The 16,248-nt window shown below is 40.5% G+C and overlaps 1 protein-coding gene across 8 annotated transcripts in view; it reads right to left on the bottom strand.

The window, feature by feature from the left end:
- C5H6orf89 (chromosome 5 C6orf89 homolog) overlaps window positions 1–16,248 on the bottom strand; it is a 49,666-nt gene that overhangs the window by 31,729 nt on the left and 1,689 nt on the right. For 3 of the 8 annotated variants that reach the window (XM_063707567.1, XM_063707570.1, XM_063707571.1), the window contains exons 2-3: window positions 13,750–13,874; window positions 9,868–10,032 (exon numbers count right to left, since the gene is read on the bottom strand). Coding sequence is in view for 1 of the 8 variants with exons in the window: in XM_019029176.3 (XP_018884721.1) it covers window positions 7,190–7,191 (2 nt within the window). In the remaining 7 variants the exon portion in view is untranslated. Of the gene's footprint in view, window positions 1–7,189; window positions 7,448–9,867; window positions 10,033–13,749; window positions 13,875–16,248 lie in introns of those variants that run through there. The other 5 variants (XM_063707566.1, XM_063707568.1, XM_019029177.3 and 2 more) reach the window with 3 other exon arrangements.

Below are 16,248 nucleotides of genomic sequence, written 5' to 3'. Positions count from 1 at the left end.
AATCCCAGCACTTTGGGAGGCTGAAGCAGGCAGATCACGAGGTCAGGAGATCAAGACCATCCTGGCTAACACAGTGAAACCCCATCTCTACTAAAAATACAAAAAATTAGCCAGGCGTGGTGGCGGAGGCCTGTAATCCCAGCTACTTGGGAGGCTGAGGCAGGAGAATGGCGTGACCCCAGGAGACAGAGCTTGCAGTGAGCAGAGATTGCACCACTGCACTCCCAGCCTGGGCAACAGAGCGAGACTCCGTCTCAAAAAAAAAAAAAAATTCAAACATAAAGTCATTACTATGCATCAGGCATGAGAGGATTGAGTGAAATCGGCTGAGGCATGATGGCAATCCACTTACCTGCAGAAAGTAGTTCCAACTCTGGCCAAAGTGAGCTTTGCTACAGGGGGAAGTTCTGAAGAGTTAGCCTGATTCTAACAGTGGCATAGACCTGCAAGGGCACAGGCAGGATCACTAGTGGAGTTATTAGGATCAAAGTATCATGCACCACCTCGGATATGCTAAGTTGCCAGAACTGTTAGGAGTGGAGCTCAGGTGTGTAAGTTTTCAAGCCTCTTCTCTGCTGATTAAAGGCACACCCCCTCAATTAAGAGACACTACTTTACAACAATAGTTCTCAGGGTAATTCTGCTCCAAAGGGGACATTTGGCAATGTCTGAAGACATTTTCGATTATCAAAACTGGACAGGAGTTGGGCACAGCAGCACATGCCTATAGTTCCAGCTACTCGGGAGGCTGAGGCAGGAGGATCACTTGAGGCCAGCAGTTAGAGGCTCAGTGAGTTACGATCACGCCTGTGAACAGCAACTGCACTCCAGCCTGGCCAACACAGGGAGGCTCCAGCTCTTTCAAAAAAAATTAAAAATCAACAAACTGGAGGAGTACTATTAGCATCTGGTGGGTAAAGACCAAACATCCTGCAATGCACAGGAGAACCTCCTCCCACCCCTCCTCAAAACGAGGTCAAGAAACCTTGCTTTCAAGAGAGGCCTGTGGGAGGTAAGCCAGGGAGTTGTTTCACTTCTGGAGTACTTCAGAAATAGGAGGAGACAACTGAGAGCTCTGATGAGATGTTCTCCACAATTCCTTCTGGGTCTCTGCCTATGAAGAAACAGGGTAGAGGCATATCTGACAGAAAAACTCTGATAGAACTTACCAATACAAATGTTTCTTTAAAGCAGAAAAGAAGTTAAGAGAAATGTAAACTTCTCTTTTGCCCTGTTTAACAGAGAACTAATTCCTCTATAGAGATAAGTAAGTCCTGAATACTGATATGCCATTACCCTGGAGGTTCTGTTTTCTGAAGAGCTATGCCAGTGAGGTAACTCTAGGATAGAAAACTGATTCATCTAGTTAAAGCACAAAAGGGGAAACAGTACAGTTCAAAAGAAAGTTTCAAAAGTCCATTAAGATACATCCCAATCTTCAACACTAGGAGCTATATCCAGAGTAAATTAAATTTTCTTTTTTCTCTACTTGGCTCTTTAATATTACACTACCCATGAAGTATGGTATCCATTCTTTAGTGTTATGAATATATTCCATTCTATTTTATCCAGTGATCCCATTAATTAAATATATGTTCTAGTAAAGAAAAAGTGCTCCTTCAACCATTGTGGAAGACAGTGTGGTGATTCCTCAAGGATCTAGAACTAGAAATACCATTTGACCCAGCCATCCCATTACTGGGTATATACCCAAAGGATTATAAATCATGCTGCTATAAAGACACATGCACACATATGTTTATTGTGGCACTATTCACAAATAGCAAAGACTTGGAACCAACCCAAAAGTCCATCAGTGACAGACTGGATTAAGAAAATGTGGCACATATACACCATGGAATACTATGCAGCCACAAAAAAGGATGAGTTCATGTCCTTTATAGGGACATGGATGAAGCTGGAAACCATCATTTTGAGCAAACTATTGCAAGGACAGAAAACCAAACACCGTATGTTCTTACTCATAGGTGGGAATTGAACAATGAGAACACTTGGACACAAGAAGGGCAACATCACACACCGGGGCCTGTAGTGGGGTAGGGGAGTGGGGAGGGATAGCATTAGGAGATATACCTAATGTAAATGACGAGTTAATAGGTGCAGCACACCAACATGGCACACATATACATATGTAACAAACCTACACGTTGTGCACGTGTACCCTAAAACTTAAAGTATAATAATAAAAAAAAAGAAAAAGTGCTTCTTAGATTATAAGAACCACTACAAAGAAACAAACATCAATTAAAAGGAAAAATAACTGATAAAACATTGAAATGATTAATACGATTTAAAAGAGTAATAACTTAAAACTACAATAAATGCTTAAAATTTACAATCAAGGTACAGGCAGGGCACCGTGGCTCACACTTGTAATCCCAATACTTTGGGAGGCTGAGGCGGGTGGATCACTTGGGGCCAGGAGTTGGAGATCAGCCTGGCCAACATAACATAGCAAAACCCTGTCTCTACTAAAAATACAAAAATTAGCCAGGCATGGTGATGCACACCTGTAATCCCAGCTACTCGGGAGGCTGAGGCATGAGAATCACTTGAACCTGGGAGATGGAGGTTGCAGTGAGCAGAGATCACATCATGGCACCCCAGCCTGAGCAACAGACTGAGACTCTGTGTCAAAAGAATAAAAAAAAATTTTTTTAAATGTAGTATATACATACAATGGAATATTATTCAGCCTTAAAAAAGAAAGAAATCCTGCTATTTGTAACAATACGGATGGACCTGGAGGACATTATGCTAAGTGAAATAAGCCAGACACAGAAAGATAAATACTACATGATACCACTTGTGCGATTAATCTAAAATAGCTAAACTCATAGAAGCAAAGAACAGAATGGTGGTTGCAGGAGGCCGCAGGCAGGGGGAAACAGGAAGGTACTGGGCAAAGAATACAAAGTTTCAGTTATACAAGATGAATAACTCCTAGAGACCTACTATACAGCACAGTGCCTAGCGTTAACAATACTGTATTGTATATTTAAAAATATGCTAAGAAGGTAGTTCTTATGTTAAGTGTTCTTATTGCTAATAGTAATAATAAGTAAGAAGGCAGGAGGAAACTTGGAGGTGATGGATAGGTTGATAGCATGGATCATGGTGATGGTTTCACAAGGGCATACTTACGTCCAAATTCATCAAGCTTTACACATTAAATATGTAAAGCTTTTTGTACAAAAATAGTACAATGAACACCTGGATATCCTTCATTTAGATTCACCAGTTGTTTACATTTGGCTATATTTTCTTTCTGTTTTTACCAGAACTACTTGAAAGTTATTTGCAACACATTATAAAATCATTTCTAAATATTTCAACATGCATCTCCTAAGAATAACGACGTTATTCTATACAACCATTGGCATTATTGCCATACCCATTAAAATGAGTAATCTCTTAATATTACTTAATATTCAGTCTATAGTCAAATTTCCTTAACTATCAAATTTTTTTAAAAAGACCATATAGCTATTTAAAAATCCAGGATCCAACCAATGACCACACATTGAATTTGGCTGCCATGCCTCTCTTTAATCTACTTAACTTCAGAACAAGTCCCCAGCGTGTGGTTTTTCTTTTTTTTTTTTTTTTTTTGTTTTTTGGTCTTTTAGGACATTGACATACTTGAAGAAGTCTTCACATTTTTAAGCTTACCTCTACTTGCTTCCATCCTCACCCTTTCCAGTTTCTACTATTAGAAAAATGCCATAATAGTTCCTTTCTAAGTTTCTGGTACTCTCTCCCTCCCTCCCTTCAGAGGCAAGCTCCTTTGGGGGTTGGGGGGAGAAAGTCACACACTTTCTTGTTTCTCAGGTTTCCATTCATTTATTAACCTGTTGAAATCATATTTCTGCCTCCTCACTCCACCGACATTGCTTTCACTGAGGCCACAAATGGCTTTCTAAACGCCAAGTTCGAAGGACGTTTTTTCAGTTATTACCTTATCTGACCTCTCTGCAGCAGCTGCTGTTGCTACCCCATTATCTATCTCCCTCAAGTGTACTCAAACCTTAACATAATTATCTCGTTCTCTGCTGGTATCCACCAGTTATCCTTGACCTTCTTATTCCCTCCAACGCTTTGACCACCAGCTATTGGTGATTCCCAAATCTCTTCTCCAGTCTACAACTCTCTCTAGGGTTCAAGACCCATTTATCTACCTGCCTACCAGACACGGTGATCCAAGTTTCCCATAGCTCCCTGTATGTAATGTGTCTATAACCCAACTTACTGTTTTCCCCTTCAACTCATTCCTCCCACTGCACCTCTTTTCTTAATGGAAACACTAATCCTCCAAATTTAAAAACTATTCTCCTCCTACCTCATTCCCACCAATGAAACTATCACTAAGTCCTCTTGATTCAGCCTCCTATATAATTCTCACATTCATCCCTTCCTCTCTACATTAACAGCACAGTTAAGGTCTTCAACATCTCTCCTATGGACCATCACAAAGATGTAGTTAATCTCTATACTTCCAGTTCTCCTCTTCCCCAATCCATTCTCTACCTTGTCCAGTTTTTTATTTTTATTTTCTGAGACAGGGTCTCACTCTTCGCTCAGGCTGGAGTGCAGTGACATGATCTCAGCTCACTGCAACCTCCGTCTCCTGGCTTCAAGAGATTCTCGTGCCTCAGCCTCTTGAGTAGCTGGGAGTACAGGCACGCGCCACCACACTCAGCTAATTTTTGTATTTTTCTGGTAGACACTGGGTTTCACCATGTTGGCCAGGCTGGTCTCGAACTCCTGACCTCAAGTGATCCACCCACCTTAGCCTCCCAAAGTGCTAGGATTACAAGCGTGAGCCGCTGCACTCGGCCACTTATTTTTTTCAAACACAAATTGGCTCATGCTAAGCACCTTCCAAGACTCCCCATCCTCTGCAGGAGCAGTTTAGCATGGTGACTAAGAACACAGATACTGGAGTTGGAAAAAGCTGGATGCAAATTCTAGATTTTACCACTTACTGTGTGGCCATGAGACACTACTCATCCTCTCTAAGCCTCAGTTTTCATGTATAAAATGGGGATAATTATTTCTACCCCACAATGTTTTATTTAAGAGAATTATAAAATGATGTAACACATTTGTTCCAATAGCCAGACAAATTAAATACCTAATAACAATCATTTTAAGATAAAGTCCTAAGTCAAGCATGGTGGTTCATGCCTGTAATCCCAACACTGGGAGGCTGAGGTGGGAGGACTGCTTGAGCCCAGGACTTCCAAGACCAGCCTGGGTAACACAGCAAGACCCTGTATCTACAAAAAAAATAAAAATAAAAATTGGCCGAGTGTGGTGGTGCCTGCCTGTAGTCCCAGCTACTTGGGAAACAGAGGTGAGGGGTAGCTTGAGCCCAGGTGTTCGAGGCTGCAGTGAACCGTAATAGCACCACTGTACTCCAACCTGGGTGATGGAATGAGATTCCTGTCTTTTTTAAAAGATAAAGTCCAAATTACTTACCATGGCCCTTTATGATCTGGTCACTGCCTACCTGTTCAGTTTCATTTCCCATCAATCCTTCTTCACATTCTACACTGTCATACTATTTCACATCTTTTTGCTTTTGCATACACAATTTCCTCTGCCTAAAAAGCCTAGTCTCCAGTGCTTTGTCCAATAAGTGAACTCTTTAAGACTCTGACCTCAGTTTTTGTCCTATGCACCTCTAGGGCTTGGCATTACATCTATTTTCCTGTCTACCTCCCACCCTAAATAGTGTTTCTTGAAAGCAGAGATAAATGGAGAAAACACAAAAAACTAAGAACAGACGTGGGAATTCACCTCAGATGTGGAATCAGATCAATGTTGAACAAATTTATAGAAAGGACCTAAAATTATCATTCCGAACTAATTGAATGTAACTCGTGGCTCATGGTTTATTCATTTTATGTTTTATTATTTTATTCATTTTTAAAAATGCAGAGGTCGGGAGCCTGAGGCAGGAGAATGGTGTGAACCGGGGAGGCGGAGCTTGCAGTGAGCAGAGATCACGCCACTGCACTCCAGCCTGGGCGACAGTGTGAGACTCCGTCTCAAAAAAAAAAACAAAAAACAAAAAAACGCAGAGGTAGCAACAATGTGATGAGGGTTTAAGGTTAGCAGGTTAGGAATCTAGCATTTGGACATTGTTTCTGGTGTGTGGAGTAGCTGTGGAGGAACAGGTATTCAAAGCAGGTCTTGAAAAATGCCTCAGTCCAAGGCAGAAAAGGTCTGACAGAAACAGCACCTCTTTCTGATATGCAAGTTGGGCTACATGAACCTTTAGTCAAAACTTCAATGTAGCAGAATTGAATTTATTAGTTATTATTTTAAAGGCATGTTATTCCCTAGAGGGAAATTTTGACAACCCAAATTCAAATAAACGAATTTGTTAAGGGAGAGACGTCTATAGAAGATTCCACCACAGGAACTACCAAATGAGCAATCAGAAAAGTCAGAATACTAAGTATCTGGAAGTAGTCTCTATTATAAAGTGATTTATGACTAAATACTTTAAAAGAAACATATTTGCGAATACAAAGGCTATGAGGGCTCTGAGACTAGAAAGTGTGGCCTGCACGGTTAACAGTCTTAAAATACTACAAAACACGACGCAGGCAAATTTCCTTCTACTAAGAGGTGATTACAAACAACTATTTCACCTGTGTCAAGAAACCAAGTCATATTTCTTTCTGAAATCCAAGATGCCAGGTTTATCACATACCAAGTACACATTTAAAGAAAAAAAAATTATTGCCCCCTAACGATTATTAGAAAAAGATCTTTCAGAAGGGGGTGGGGAATCTACTCTTAATTTCTTAAAAATTCCGTCAAAAGGGCAGAAATCTGGACTTCATTAGCAACGCTCAAGTTATGGACACTGCTGTGATGCCTGAGAAACAAGTTCAAGCAAGGTCCACCTCGTTTTGCTCTCCCCGGCGGAGTCAAAGAAAGTGACAGATGCCTTAAGGGAGTCGACCCCGGGGGAGCTTCCAGGGGATGCTGTCAGTCTACAAAACTGGAGCGGCTGAGAAAAGGGATCAGCGCTGGGACAAAAGGTGGTAGCAGCGGCGAGAAGCGGCTGCGCGAGGATGTCAGAGACGGGCGCGGCGGCGAGGCTGTCACAGGGCGGCCTCCCCCCACCCAGCCTCGGGCCCCAGTCACTCACATGCGGGGCTCGCGCCCCCTCGGGCTCCTCCCGCCTCGGGGACAGCTGCCGCCGGGCGAGGAGGATGGGCAACTTCCTGTTTCCGGGAGCGCGACCCGGAAGCAACCCCCCACTCCTGGGGCGAGGCCTTGTACCCTAGAGTAGTTCCTCCTCTCGTCCAGCGCTTCCGCCCAAAACAGAACACTCAATGTCGTGGCGAGCGCGGGACCTCTCGCGATATCTGGAGAGTGTAGGTTCTTGCTCCCCCTGGCGTCCTTCTTCCGCTCTGGCTCTTTTCGCCCCAGTCCTAAATCCTTGTCTTCCTAATTTACCTGGACTGGCTCACACAGACTTCATAGCTGAACTGATCCGTAGAACAAGCATTTACTGAGTCCCCTACTATGTGCCAGGCAGCATGTTAGGCATTAAGGGATGGGAGTGGAAGGGAAATGTAAATGAAGAGCAGCCCCTTCCTTCTGGAAACTACTACTCTTGAGAAAGACGAACAAATCCCTCCAATTTTCACTCAGCCCACTCATTAGTGAGAGCTTACTCTGTTGATCAAAGAAAAACTTAAGCCGAATTAAGTATAAAGGAGTTTAATTGAGCAATGGAAGATTCACGAATCAGGCAACCCCCAGAATCACAGCAGATTCACAGACTCCCAGGGTGCCTCATGGTCAGAACAAATTTATAGATAAAAAAGGCAAAGTGAGGCACAGGAATCGGAAGTAAGGTACAGAAACAGTGAGGTGGGTTACAGCTCGGTGTTTGCCTTATTTGAACGCAGTTTGAACATTCAGCAGGCTGTGAGTGGTTGAAGTATGGCCGCTGGGATTGGCCACCACTCAGTTATTGTTACAGGTGTATACTATTAAGTTAGGTTTTCAATTTTGTTTGACTATTAAGCTATGTTACAGTTCATCCACAAGGACTCAAATATAGAAGGACAGAGTCGTTCTCAGGCCATATTTAGTTTGCCTTAACAATTCCCCCGTTTTGGTCATTTTCTCAATTTTGAGAGATTGACCAAAACCTTGGTCATTGATGTTATTATCACTGTCATAAGTGTACCTGTATGGTTTTGAAACTCACTAGGAAACAGTAGAACAGTGGGTTTTGCAGGAAGAGAATAAGGGCTGAGTAGAGGATACCTCCTTATTCTGGAACATCTGTTTACGGGAGAAAAAACCTGGTCTGTTCTAGCATTTTGTGTTTTTTTAAAGCCTTGGTTTGATTATGTCACATTTAGCATGAGTGACTCCATTTTAGTTTGGTTTGGTTTGTTGGTGCCTAGTGCATGAGCTCAGTCCAAAATAATGGCCTCCCATGATTTTGTTTAAAAAAAAATTCCTCACTTTTGGCCAGGTTCTTACTTAGGTGACAGTGTGACTAGAACTTAGGGCCTTAGCGCCACTCTCAGTTACATCATTTTGGGTTTCTGGTCTCAGCATGTCATTCATAGGTTACAGTGCCTTCATGGTCACACATTTCTTTCAGTTTTTGTTATTCCAGTTGAAAAGAGATCATTTGACGTTGTAGAGATGGCTGCATGCAAGCATTTAAAACCTTTGAGAGAATACAGTGCACCAGGGAGACTATTATTATCATTATCGGGTGGATAATAGCAAGAGTTTGGAGTATGCTCCTTACCCAGGGTCCCCATAAGCCAAACCACCTAAAATTAAATAGATTAAAGAAGGAGTTAGATGAAGAGTCTCCTCGCTTGACTAAGTGGTCTTTTCACTAATCCCCTACAACTGGATATTTATTTTTATTGTATTTATTTTGTGAGAGGGAGTCTTGCTCTGTCACCAAGGCTGGAATGCAGCGGCGATCTCAGCTCACTACAACCTCCACCTCCTAGGTTCAAGTGACTCTCCCGCTTCAGCCTATTGAGTAGCTGAGATTACAGGCACCTGCCACCACGCCAGGCTAATTTTCGTATTTTTAGTAGAGACAGGGTTTTGCCATGTTGGCCAGGCTGCTCTCAAACTCCTGACCTCAGGGGATCCGCCTACCTCTGCCTCCCAAAGTGCTGAGGTTACGGGTGTCAGCCATCGCGCCCGGCCAGAATTGTTTATAATTTACATTTGCTGTATTTCTCCATAGGCCACAGGTGTCAGCAGCTGCACAGGTACTTTTCTGTTTAGCCAATTATATTACTTAGTATAACTTTCAAAGGAGAATTTAAAGTCTGTTGTGTAACGATAGCCTTTAAAGTAGAATTTGCTGTAGAGCCTATTATGAGGGAGACATTTCAAATTATTGCCTCTTTTATTCTAAACCATGGAAAAAGGACCTAACAAATGGATGTCTTTCTAGAAGAGTGAAGGCCTCTTGTCAATGTTCTCTTTAATCCATGATGTGGGTTAAGAGGAGTTTTGACTGATTATGAGGCAATGTATGTACCACTAAAGTTTGTTACCTACATTGGGCCTTCATCTTTTATCTATTGAAATATAAGGTTATTCATGTTTAAGGATGGATTCAAAATCCTTCACAAATAAAAGTATACCCTATAAGTGCATATAATAGACCCACTTTTAATTTCTATTGTTCATAGAGGCATAAACAAGGAAAAAATATTCAAAGATAAGAGTCTTGTGATAGTAGAAGTTTTGATCTATGATCTTGGGAAAAGCTATTCTAATCAAGGATGCCATCTTCTGGGGAGAAACTTTTCTGGTTAGTTTTACCTTAAGGGTTCCAATGGATGTACAGTTCCAGGAGTGTGGAGGGACCCTTCTCAGCTGTGAGATTATGAACCCAAGGTTTAAAGCTCCAAAGTTTTGCTGTAGTGTGGATGGCAAGGACAGTCTTTCTCTTTCTCTGGTGTTCTCAGACGATCCAATCTGCAGGTTCTAGATTGTGAAGGGATTGTCCTCAGTGAATCATAAAAAGTTTTCTTTGCCTGGTGAAAATACACTATAATCTACTGTTATAACATCAGCCCTATTGCATGGGAAAGCTATTATACAACCAGAAAACATGCATTGAAAATGACAATTGAATGAAATCTCTTTATAAATGTTTAAATGGCCCATCAGGTAGCCAAATGCATCTGAAGCTTTGATCGTCTTTCCAGGAATATGGAACCAAACATTGGATTTAAATTATTTCTGCAATTTATAAGTCACCACATCAATATATTAAATTTGGATTATTTTATCTTTTCCAGAACATTTAATAACAAAAGCTTTAAGGACTCAAGAAGGACAAGGTGGCCATCCTGGTTCTTCATGAGTCCATGCTTAACACTGGACTTACGTCCTCTTGAATACCAGTTGTTTCTCCAATTTAGGTGCATAGCACTGATAACTAATGGGTTATCATAGGTAATTTGACTTAGACCATGGAGTTCATTCAAATTGTATATTTAAACAATTTTAGTATTGGCTTATTTAGCATGATAATCTAGAGCTTGATTTTGAAAGGTTTGTTAAATACCAAAGGTTTAAAACATTGGATATTACAAAATAGAATCTTAGGTTACCATAAGTCATTCATTTAGCCAAAATGATAACTTAAAAAATTTTAAAGGAAAAAACAGTATTTTGATAGAAAGGAGACTCAGCTTTCCAAACAAGATCCAATGAGGATAGCATGAGGCCAACTGACTATCTCCTTTCTTTCCTTCCTCCACCATTTTTTTTGTAGTTTACTTAAAAGGTAAACAAAAACCTTACATTATCTTTTAATACTAAATAAAAATCCTTTCTAAAAGAGGGAACCAAATTTTATGTTTCCATTAGTGTATTTTTAATGTTAAAGCTAGTTTTTAATAATATTTTAGAAATCTATTCAGTTTTAATTAGTTTGACCATAAGGTAAGATTTTTATAAACCTTTTATAACCCTTTACTGTTTTTTTCCTCAGAGCAGAACAATCTTCTAAGAAAACTCTGTTGTGCTTTTATTCCAATGTCCCATTTATGGAAAAAAACCTGAATAATGCCATTTTAACTTTAGCCAATATGTTCACACATAGAATCCTAATAATTAATTGTTTTGTTTTGTTTTGTTTTGTTTTTTCGAGATGGAGTTTCACTCTTGTTGCCCAAGCTGGAGTGCAATGGTGTGATCTTGGCTTGCTGCAACCTCGGCCTCCCAGGTTCAAGCGATTCTCCTGCCTCAGCCTCCCCAGTAGCTGGGATTACAGGCGTGCAACACCACGCCTGGCTAATTTTTTGTATGTTTAGTAGAAACGGCATTTCACCATGTTAGCCAGGCTGGTCTCGAACTCCTGACCTCAGGTGATCCACCCACCTCAGCCTCCCAAAGTGCTGGGATTATAGGCATGGGCCACCGTGCCTGGCCCCTATAATTAATTTTTATAAACCTTCCACAACTTGTTCAAACCTTTAGCTTTATTTAATTTAAAACAATCCTTTAACCCTCTAACCTAGGCAAAAATTTACATTCCTGTATTTTCTTATAATCTCTTACAAAAAACACATTTCATTCTCCTTACACACCTTGCATGTAAACCTATTTTTTCAGTACTCTCAATTACATATTACAATGTTAACTCTTAGCAACTTTTACTTTTGGTGAAAACCTTGGTAAGTAAGGATTTTAATTATGTACTAGGTGTGGAGCCCAGGACCCAGACAGAAATGCAGATAAAGGTCCGACTCTTTCCAGCATCTAACTACAGGTGTCCCAGGCCTTACCTAGCTATAAAGCAGGCAGGCTGTACAGTTAAGAGTCATGGTGGCATTTTATGAAGCATTCAGGAGGCCTAATCACCTTTAAATTGTACAACATTTCTGGCATAAATTCCTTTTCATAAATTTTTTCACAACTTACACAGACTATGTGGGACATGTTTAGACTTTCTGACTTGCCCTAAACATCCCTCTTTTTAAACAACCAGTCATTTTACTTTAGGACAAGAATTTACCATACAACATCCTTTCTTAATGAAATCTATTTTCTTTATAGCCTTTGTATAGCTAGGGGGCATGGCTAATTCCATATATCCCCAGGCCTTATTTAGAATTTAATGTCTCCAAAATAAATTGAACAATTTTCAAAAGTCAAAGCAGTTTATGACCTTGAAGCATATAGCAAAGCTAATATCTGACCTGCATAATTTAGACAAAATGTCTTTATTTTATCAATAATATTTAAAGTTGTTTTTATTTCCCAAAGATTACTAAAGTTACATGAACCAAGAGGCATTACAGTTTTTATTTTGCTTTCAAAATATTTAAGTGCTTATTTTTGTTTAAGCCAATTAATTTGAGCTCTTTCATATAAACATTACACACAATACATATATAATTAGACAGACAGGCAGAAGAAGATTACTATAGTAGTTGTAAGATTTTTCTTTTGCCAGTTTTTAAGTTTCTTAATTGGTTATTGGCTTTATGGTGGAGTCCTTGGAGGAACAGGGCCAGGAAAAGGGTTTCTGGTGCCTCCTGTTTTTCCCATGGATTCCAGGCCATTAGAGCCTGAATATTCATTTTTAATTAACCTGACTTTTAAGCATAGCACTCTTTAATAAAGTCCTTTTAAATTTCTTATTACTGATTTTACCCAGGCCAAATGGCTGATATTTCTGGCTTTTGAACTTTACCAAAGGTAACTTCCTAGGTGCTCGAGGAAGGAAAATTTAAGATAGTCTGTGGAGGAGAAGAGACTAGAGAAGGTTATGCAGATATTAAACCAGAAATGACTTACTTCCTAAGCAGGGAATGGAACTGGAACCGCCAGTGTGAAAGGCCAGTGAGCCACAGCACAGAGCAGTCTACTGCCCTTCCCAGAAGGAGTCTAGAGTAGTTAATTTTGAGCTTGCAGAGGCTTTTAATGACTCAAGATAATTTTTAGAGCTAACTATGGCATAAACCCTAAAATCCCTGTTCCCTAGAAGGTGGAGACCAAGAGAAAGTACTGCCACGTGGTTACGAGGTCAAGTTCCCAAGGACATGAAACAAGATGGAGACCCCATCCAGTTTTTTTGTGTGTTTCAGGGACCTGCAGGAAAGTTTGTTATTGACCAGCGAGCTTGTGGGGTCCTAAGCCCGTGTTTTATCCTAAGGTACCCCTTGACCCAGAAAAACGAATTCATAGCACAAATACATCAGTTTAAGACTAACCTCAGAATTTTTTTTGCATTAATCAAAACCTTAGAGAAGAGATAAATAAACAGTGATTTTTACCATTCATTCAACCATTTGCACAGAGAGAGAGAAGCCAAAAATCTGACTGGTAAGAAATTCTTACTCTTTTGCTGGCATGCCAGCCTTCTGGGTTCCCTTTCCCTCAGCGGCCCCAGTGACCCAGCTTGCCACACCATCACACTGGGGGCCAAGCCGCATCATAAAGGAAAAATTTTTTGTTGTTGTTCTGGCCAGAGCAAAATACATGTGATAAAACACAGACATTAGCCACTCTGCTTAGCACTCAATATCAAACTGGCAAGGTTTATATTTGCCCTCAGATGGGCCCCGTTATCTTTAATCCAATCTCTGACTAGGGGTTTCAACACGTGGTCTCTGGGCAAGCTGGTTGCCCTGAGTAATAGAAAAGATAAAAAAGGGAAAGGAAACAGAGATCCGAGAGGGAGCTTACCTGTGATCCCCAGCTGCTGTGAGAGATCGATAGACACAAGTGGATCCTGCAGGTACCTTGCATGTTCACTCAGTGCTCCTGGGGGTCGCTAGAAGCTCCACTTTAGATCCCATTCCTGACACCATCTGATAAAAGAAAAACTTTGGCTGAATTAAGTTTGAAGGAGTTTAATTGAGCAATGAATGATTTGCAAATCGGGCAACTCCCAGAATCACAGCAGATTCACAGAGACTCCAGGGGTGACTCGTGATCAGAACAAATTTATAGACAAAAAGGTAAAGTAACGTACAGCAATAGGAAGTGAGGTACAGAAACAGCGAGATTGGTTAAAGCTCAGTGTTCGCCTTATTTGAATGCAATTTGAACATTCGGCAGTCTATGAGTTGTTGAAGTATGGCCGCTGGGATTGGCCAACATTCAGCTATTGTTACAGGTATATACTATTAAGTTAGGTTTTCAAATTTGTCTGACTATAAAGCTAGGTTATAGTTCATCCACAAGGACTCAAATATAGAAGTACAAAGCCCTTCTCAGGCCATATTTAGTTTGCTTTAACACTGTGACAGACTGTACTAAGCACTTTCAATTCATGGAGCCACTTCATCAACCCTATGGCATAAATAGCCCCATAACATCCTCATACAAACAAAACTGAAGTTTATGGAGAGGTTAACTTGCTCAAGATTTTACAGGTAAGGAGTGGAAGGATCAGCATTTGAACCCAGACTCCTTAACCTGCCCTGTGTGTAGCGCCAAATCTCTTAACTGCTTTCTACAAGAAATCTGCAAACAAAATACTACTGGGTTCAGACTAATGCTATAGCTACAGAGGTAGTGTGACAGGGACATAAATGTATGAAACCAATGAAACAGAATAGAGAGACCAAAACGAGAAAACACATATATGGACACTTGATTTATGACAAAGAGGTGAAACAGAGGAGTGAGGAAAAGATAATGCTTTCAATCAATGGTGCTGGGTCAATTGTATATCCATATAGAAAAAAATGAAACTTGGCTCCTACCTCATACCATACACCAAGATAAGTTCTAGATGCATTGCAGATCTATATGATAAAAACAAAACAGAATTATAGAGCTGCAATATTGAGATGTCCAATAATGTCTGTCCAACACTGACATGTTCTGTAAGAGAGAAAATGCATATGTTGGACTACATTAAAATTAGAAACTTTCCAGTGTTATATTCTGTCCAGGGTATATAAGGAACTTTACAAATAAGAAAACATAGCCAAATAGAAAAATAGGTAGAAGATTTGAACACAAAAAGGTATCACAAAGAGGATATCTAAATGGCACACATATGGAAAAAGAATTCAACTTCATTAGTCATTAGTTGTTAGTGAAATTACTACTGAGATATTGTTATAGAGGCTTCAGGATTCCTTAAATGAAAAAGACTAGCAATACTAAGAGTTGGCTTGGAAGCAGAGCAACAGCAATTCTCACAGGCTGCTGGTGCATACATAAATTGCTACAGCCACTGGCCAGGCGTGGTGGCTCATGCCTGTAATCCCAGCACTTTGGGAGGCCAAGGTGGGCAGATCACAAGGTCAGGAGATTGAGACCATCCTGGCCAACATGGTGAAACCCTGTCTCTATTAAAAATACAAAAATTAGCTGGGTGTGGTGGCATGCGCCTGTAGTCCCAGCTACTCGGGAGGCTGAGGCAGGAGAATCGCTTGAACCCGGGAGGTGGAGGTTACAGTGAGCTGAGATCGTGCCACTGCACTCCAGCCTGGCGACAGAGTGAGATTGTGTCTCAAAAAAAAAAAAACAAAAAATTGCTACAGCCACTTTGCAACAGTCTAGTGTTAACTACTAAATTATACATGTTACCTATGACACAGCAATTCTGCTTCTAGGTATATACTCCCAAAAATTCATGCACAAGTGCACTAAGATACATACACAAAATATCCATTGCAGCACCATTATACATTGTGGTATGTTTGTACAACAGAATACTACACAGCAAGGAAAAATGAAAAATGGCCACTACATACAACATGAATACATCTCACAAACATATTGTTAAGGAAAGGAAGCCAGGCACAAAAAAATACGTACTTTATAACTCCATTTATATAAAATTCAAAAACAGGGAAAACCAATCTATGATATTAGAAGGCAGAAAGTGGTCTACCCTTTGGGAGGAAGGAATGGGTAATGATTAGTAGGGGAGCTTCTGAGGAATTGGAGACATTTTATTTCTTGATTTGATTTGACCCCTCACGGCTTCTGGCTAACTCCAATTTATTTTCTGGATCTCAACCCAGGCTGTCACTCCAGGGGAAATTTTTGACTGTCCAAACCTACTCTGGAGTAACCAGAGCTCAGGGAAAACTGTGTGTTTCTTCTTCTTCTTCTTTTTTTTTTTTTTTGAGATGGAGTTTCACTTTTGTTGTGCAGGGTGGAGTGCAAAGGCAAAATCTCTGCTCACTGCAGCCTCCACCTTCCGTGTTCAAGTGATTCTCC

Source organism: Gorilla gorilla, chromosome 5 (genome assembly GCF_029281585.2).
Source record: "Gorilla gorilla gorilla isolate KB3781 chromosome 5, NHGRI_mGorGor1-v2.1_pri, whole genome shotgun sequence".
Lineage (NCBI taxonomy): Eukaryota > Metazoa > Chordata > Mammalia > Primates > Hominidae > Gorilla > Gorilla gorilla.
Note: the sequence above shows the minus strand (reverse complement) of the source record. Positions and strands in the feature narration are given on the sequence as shown.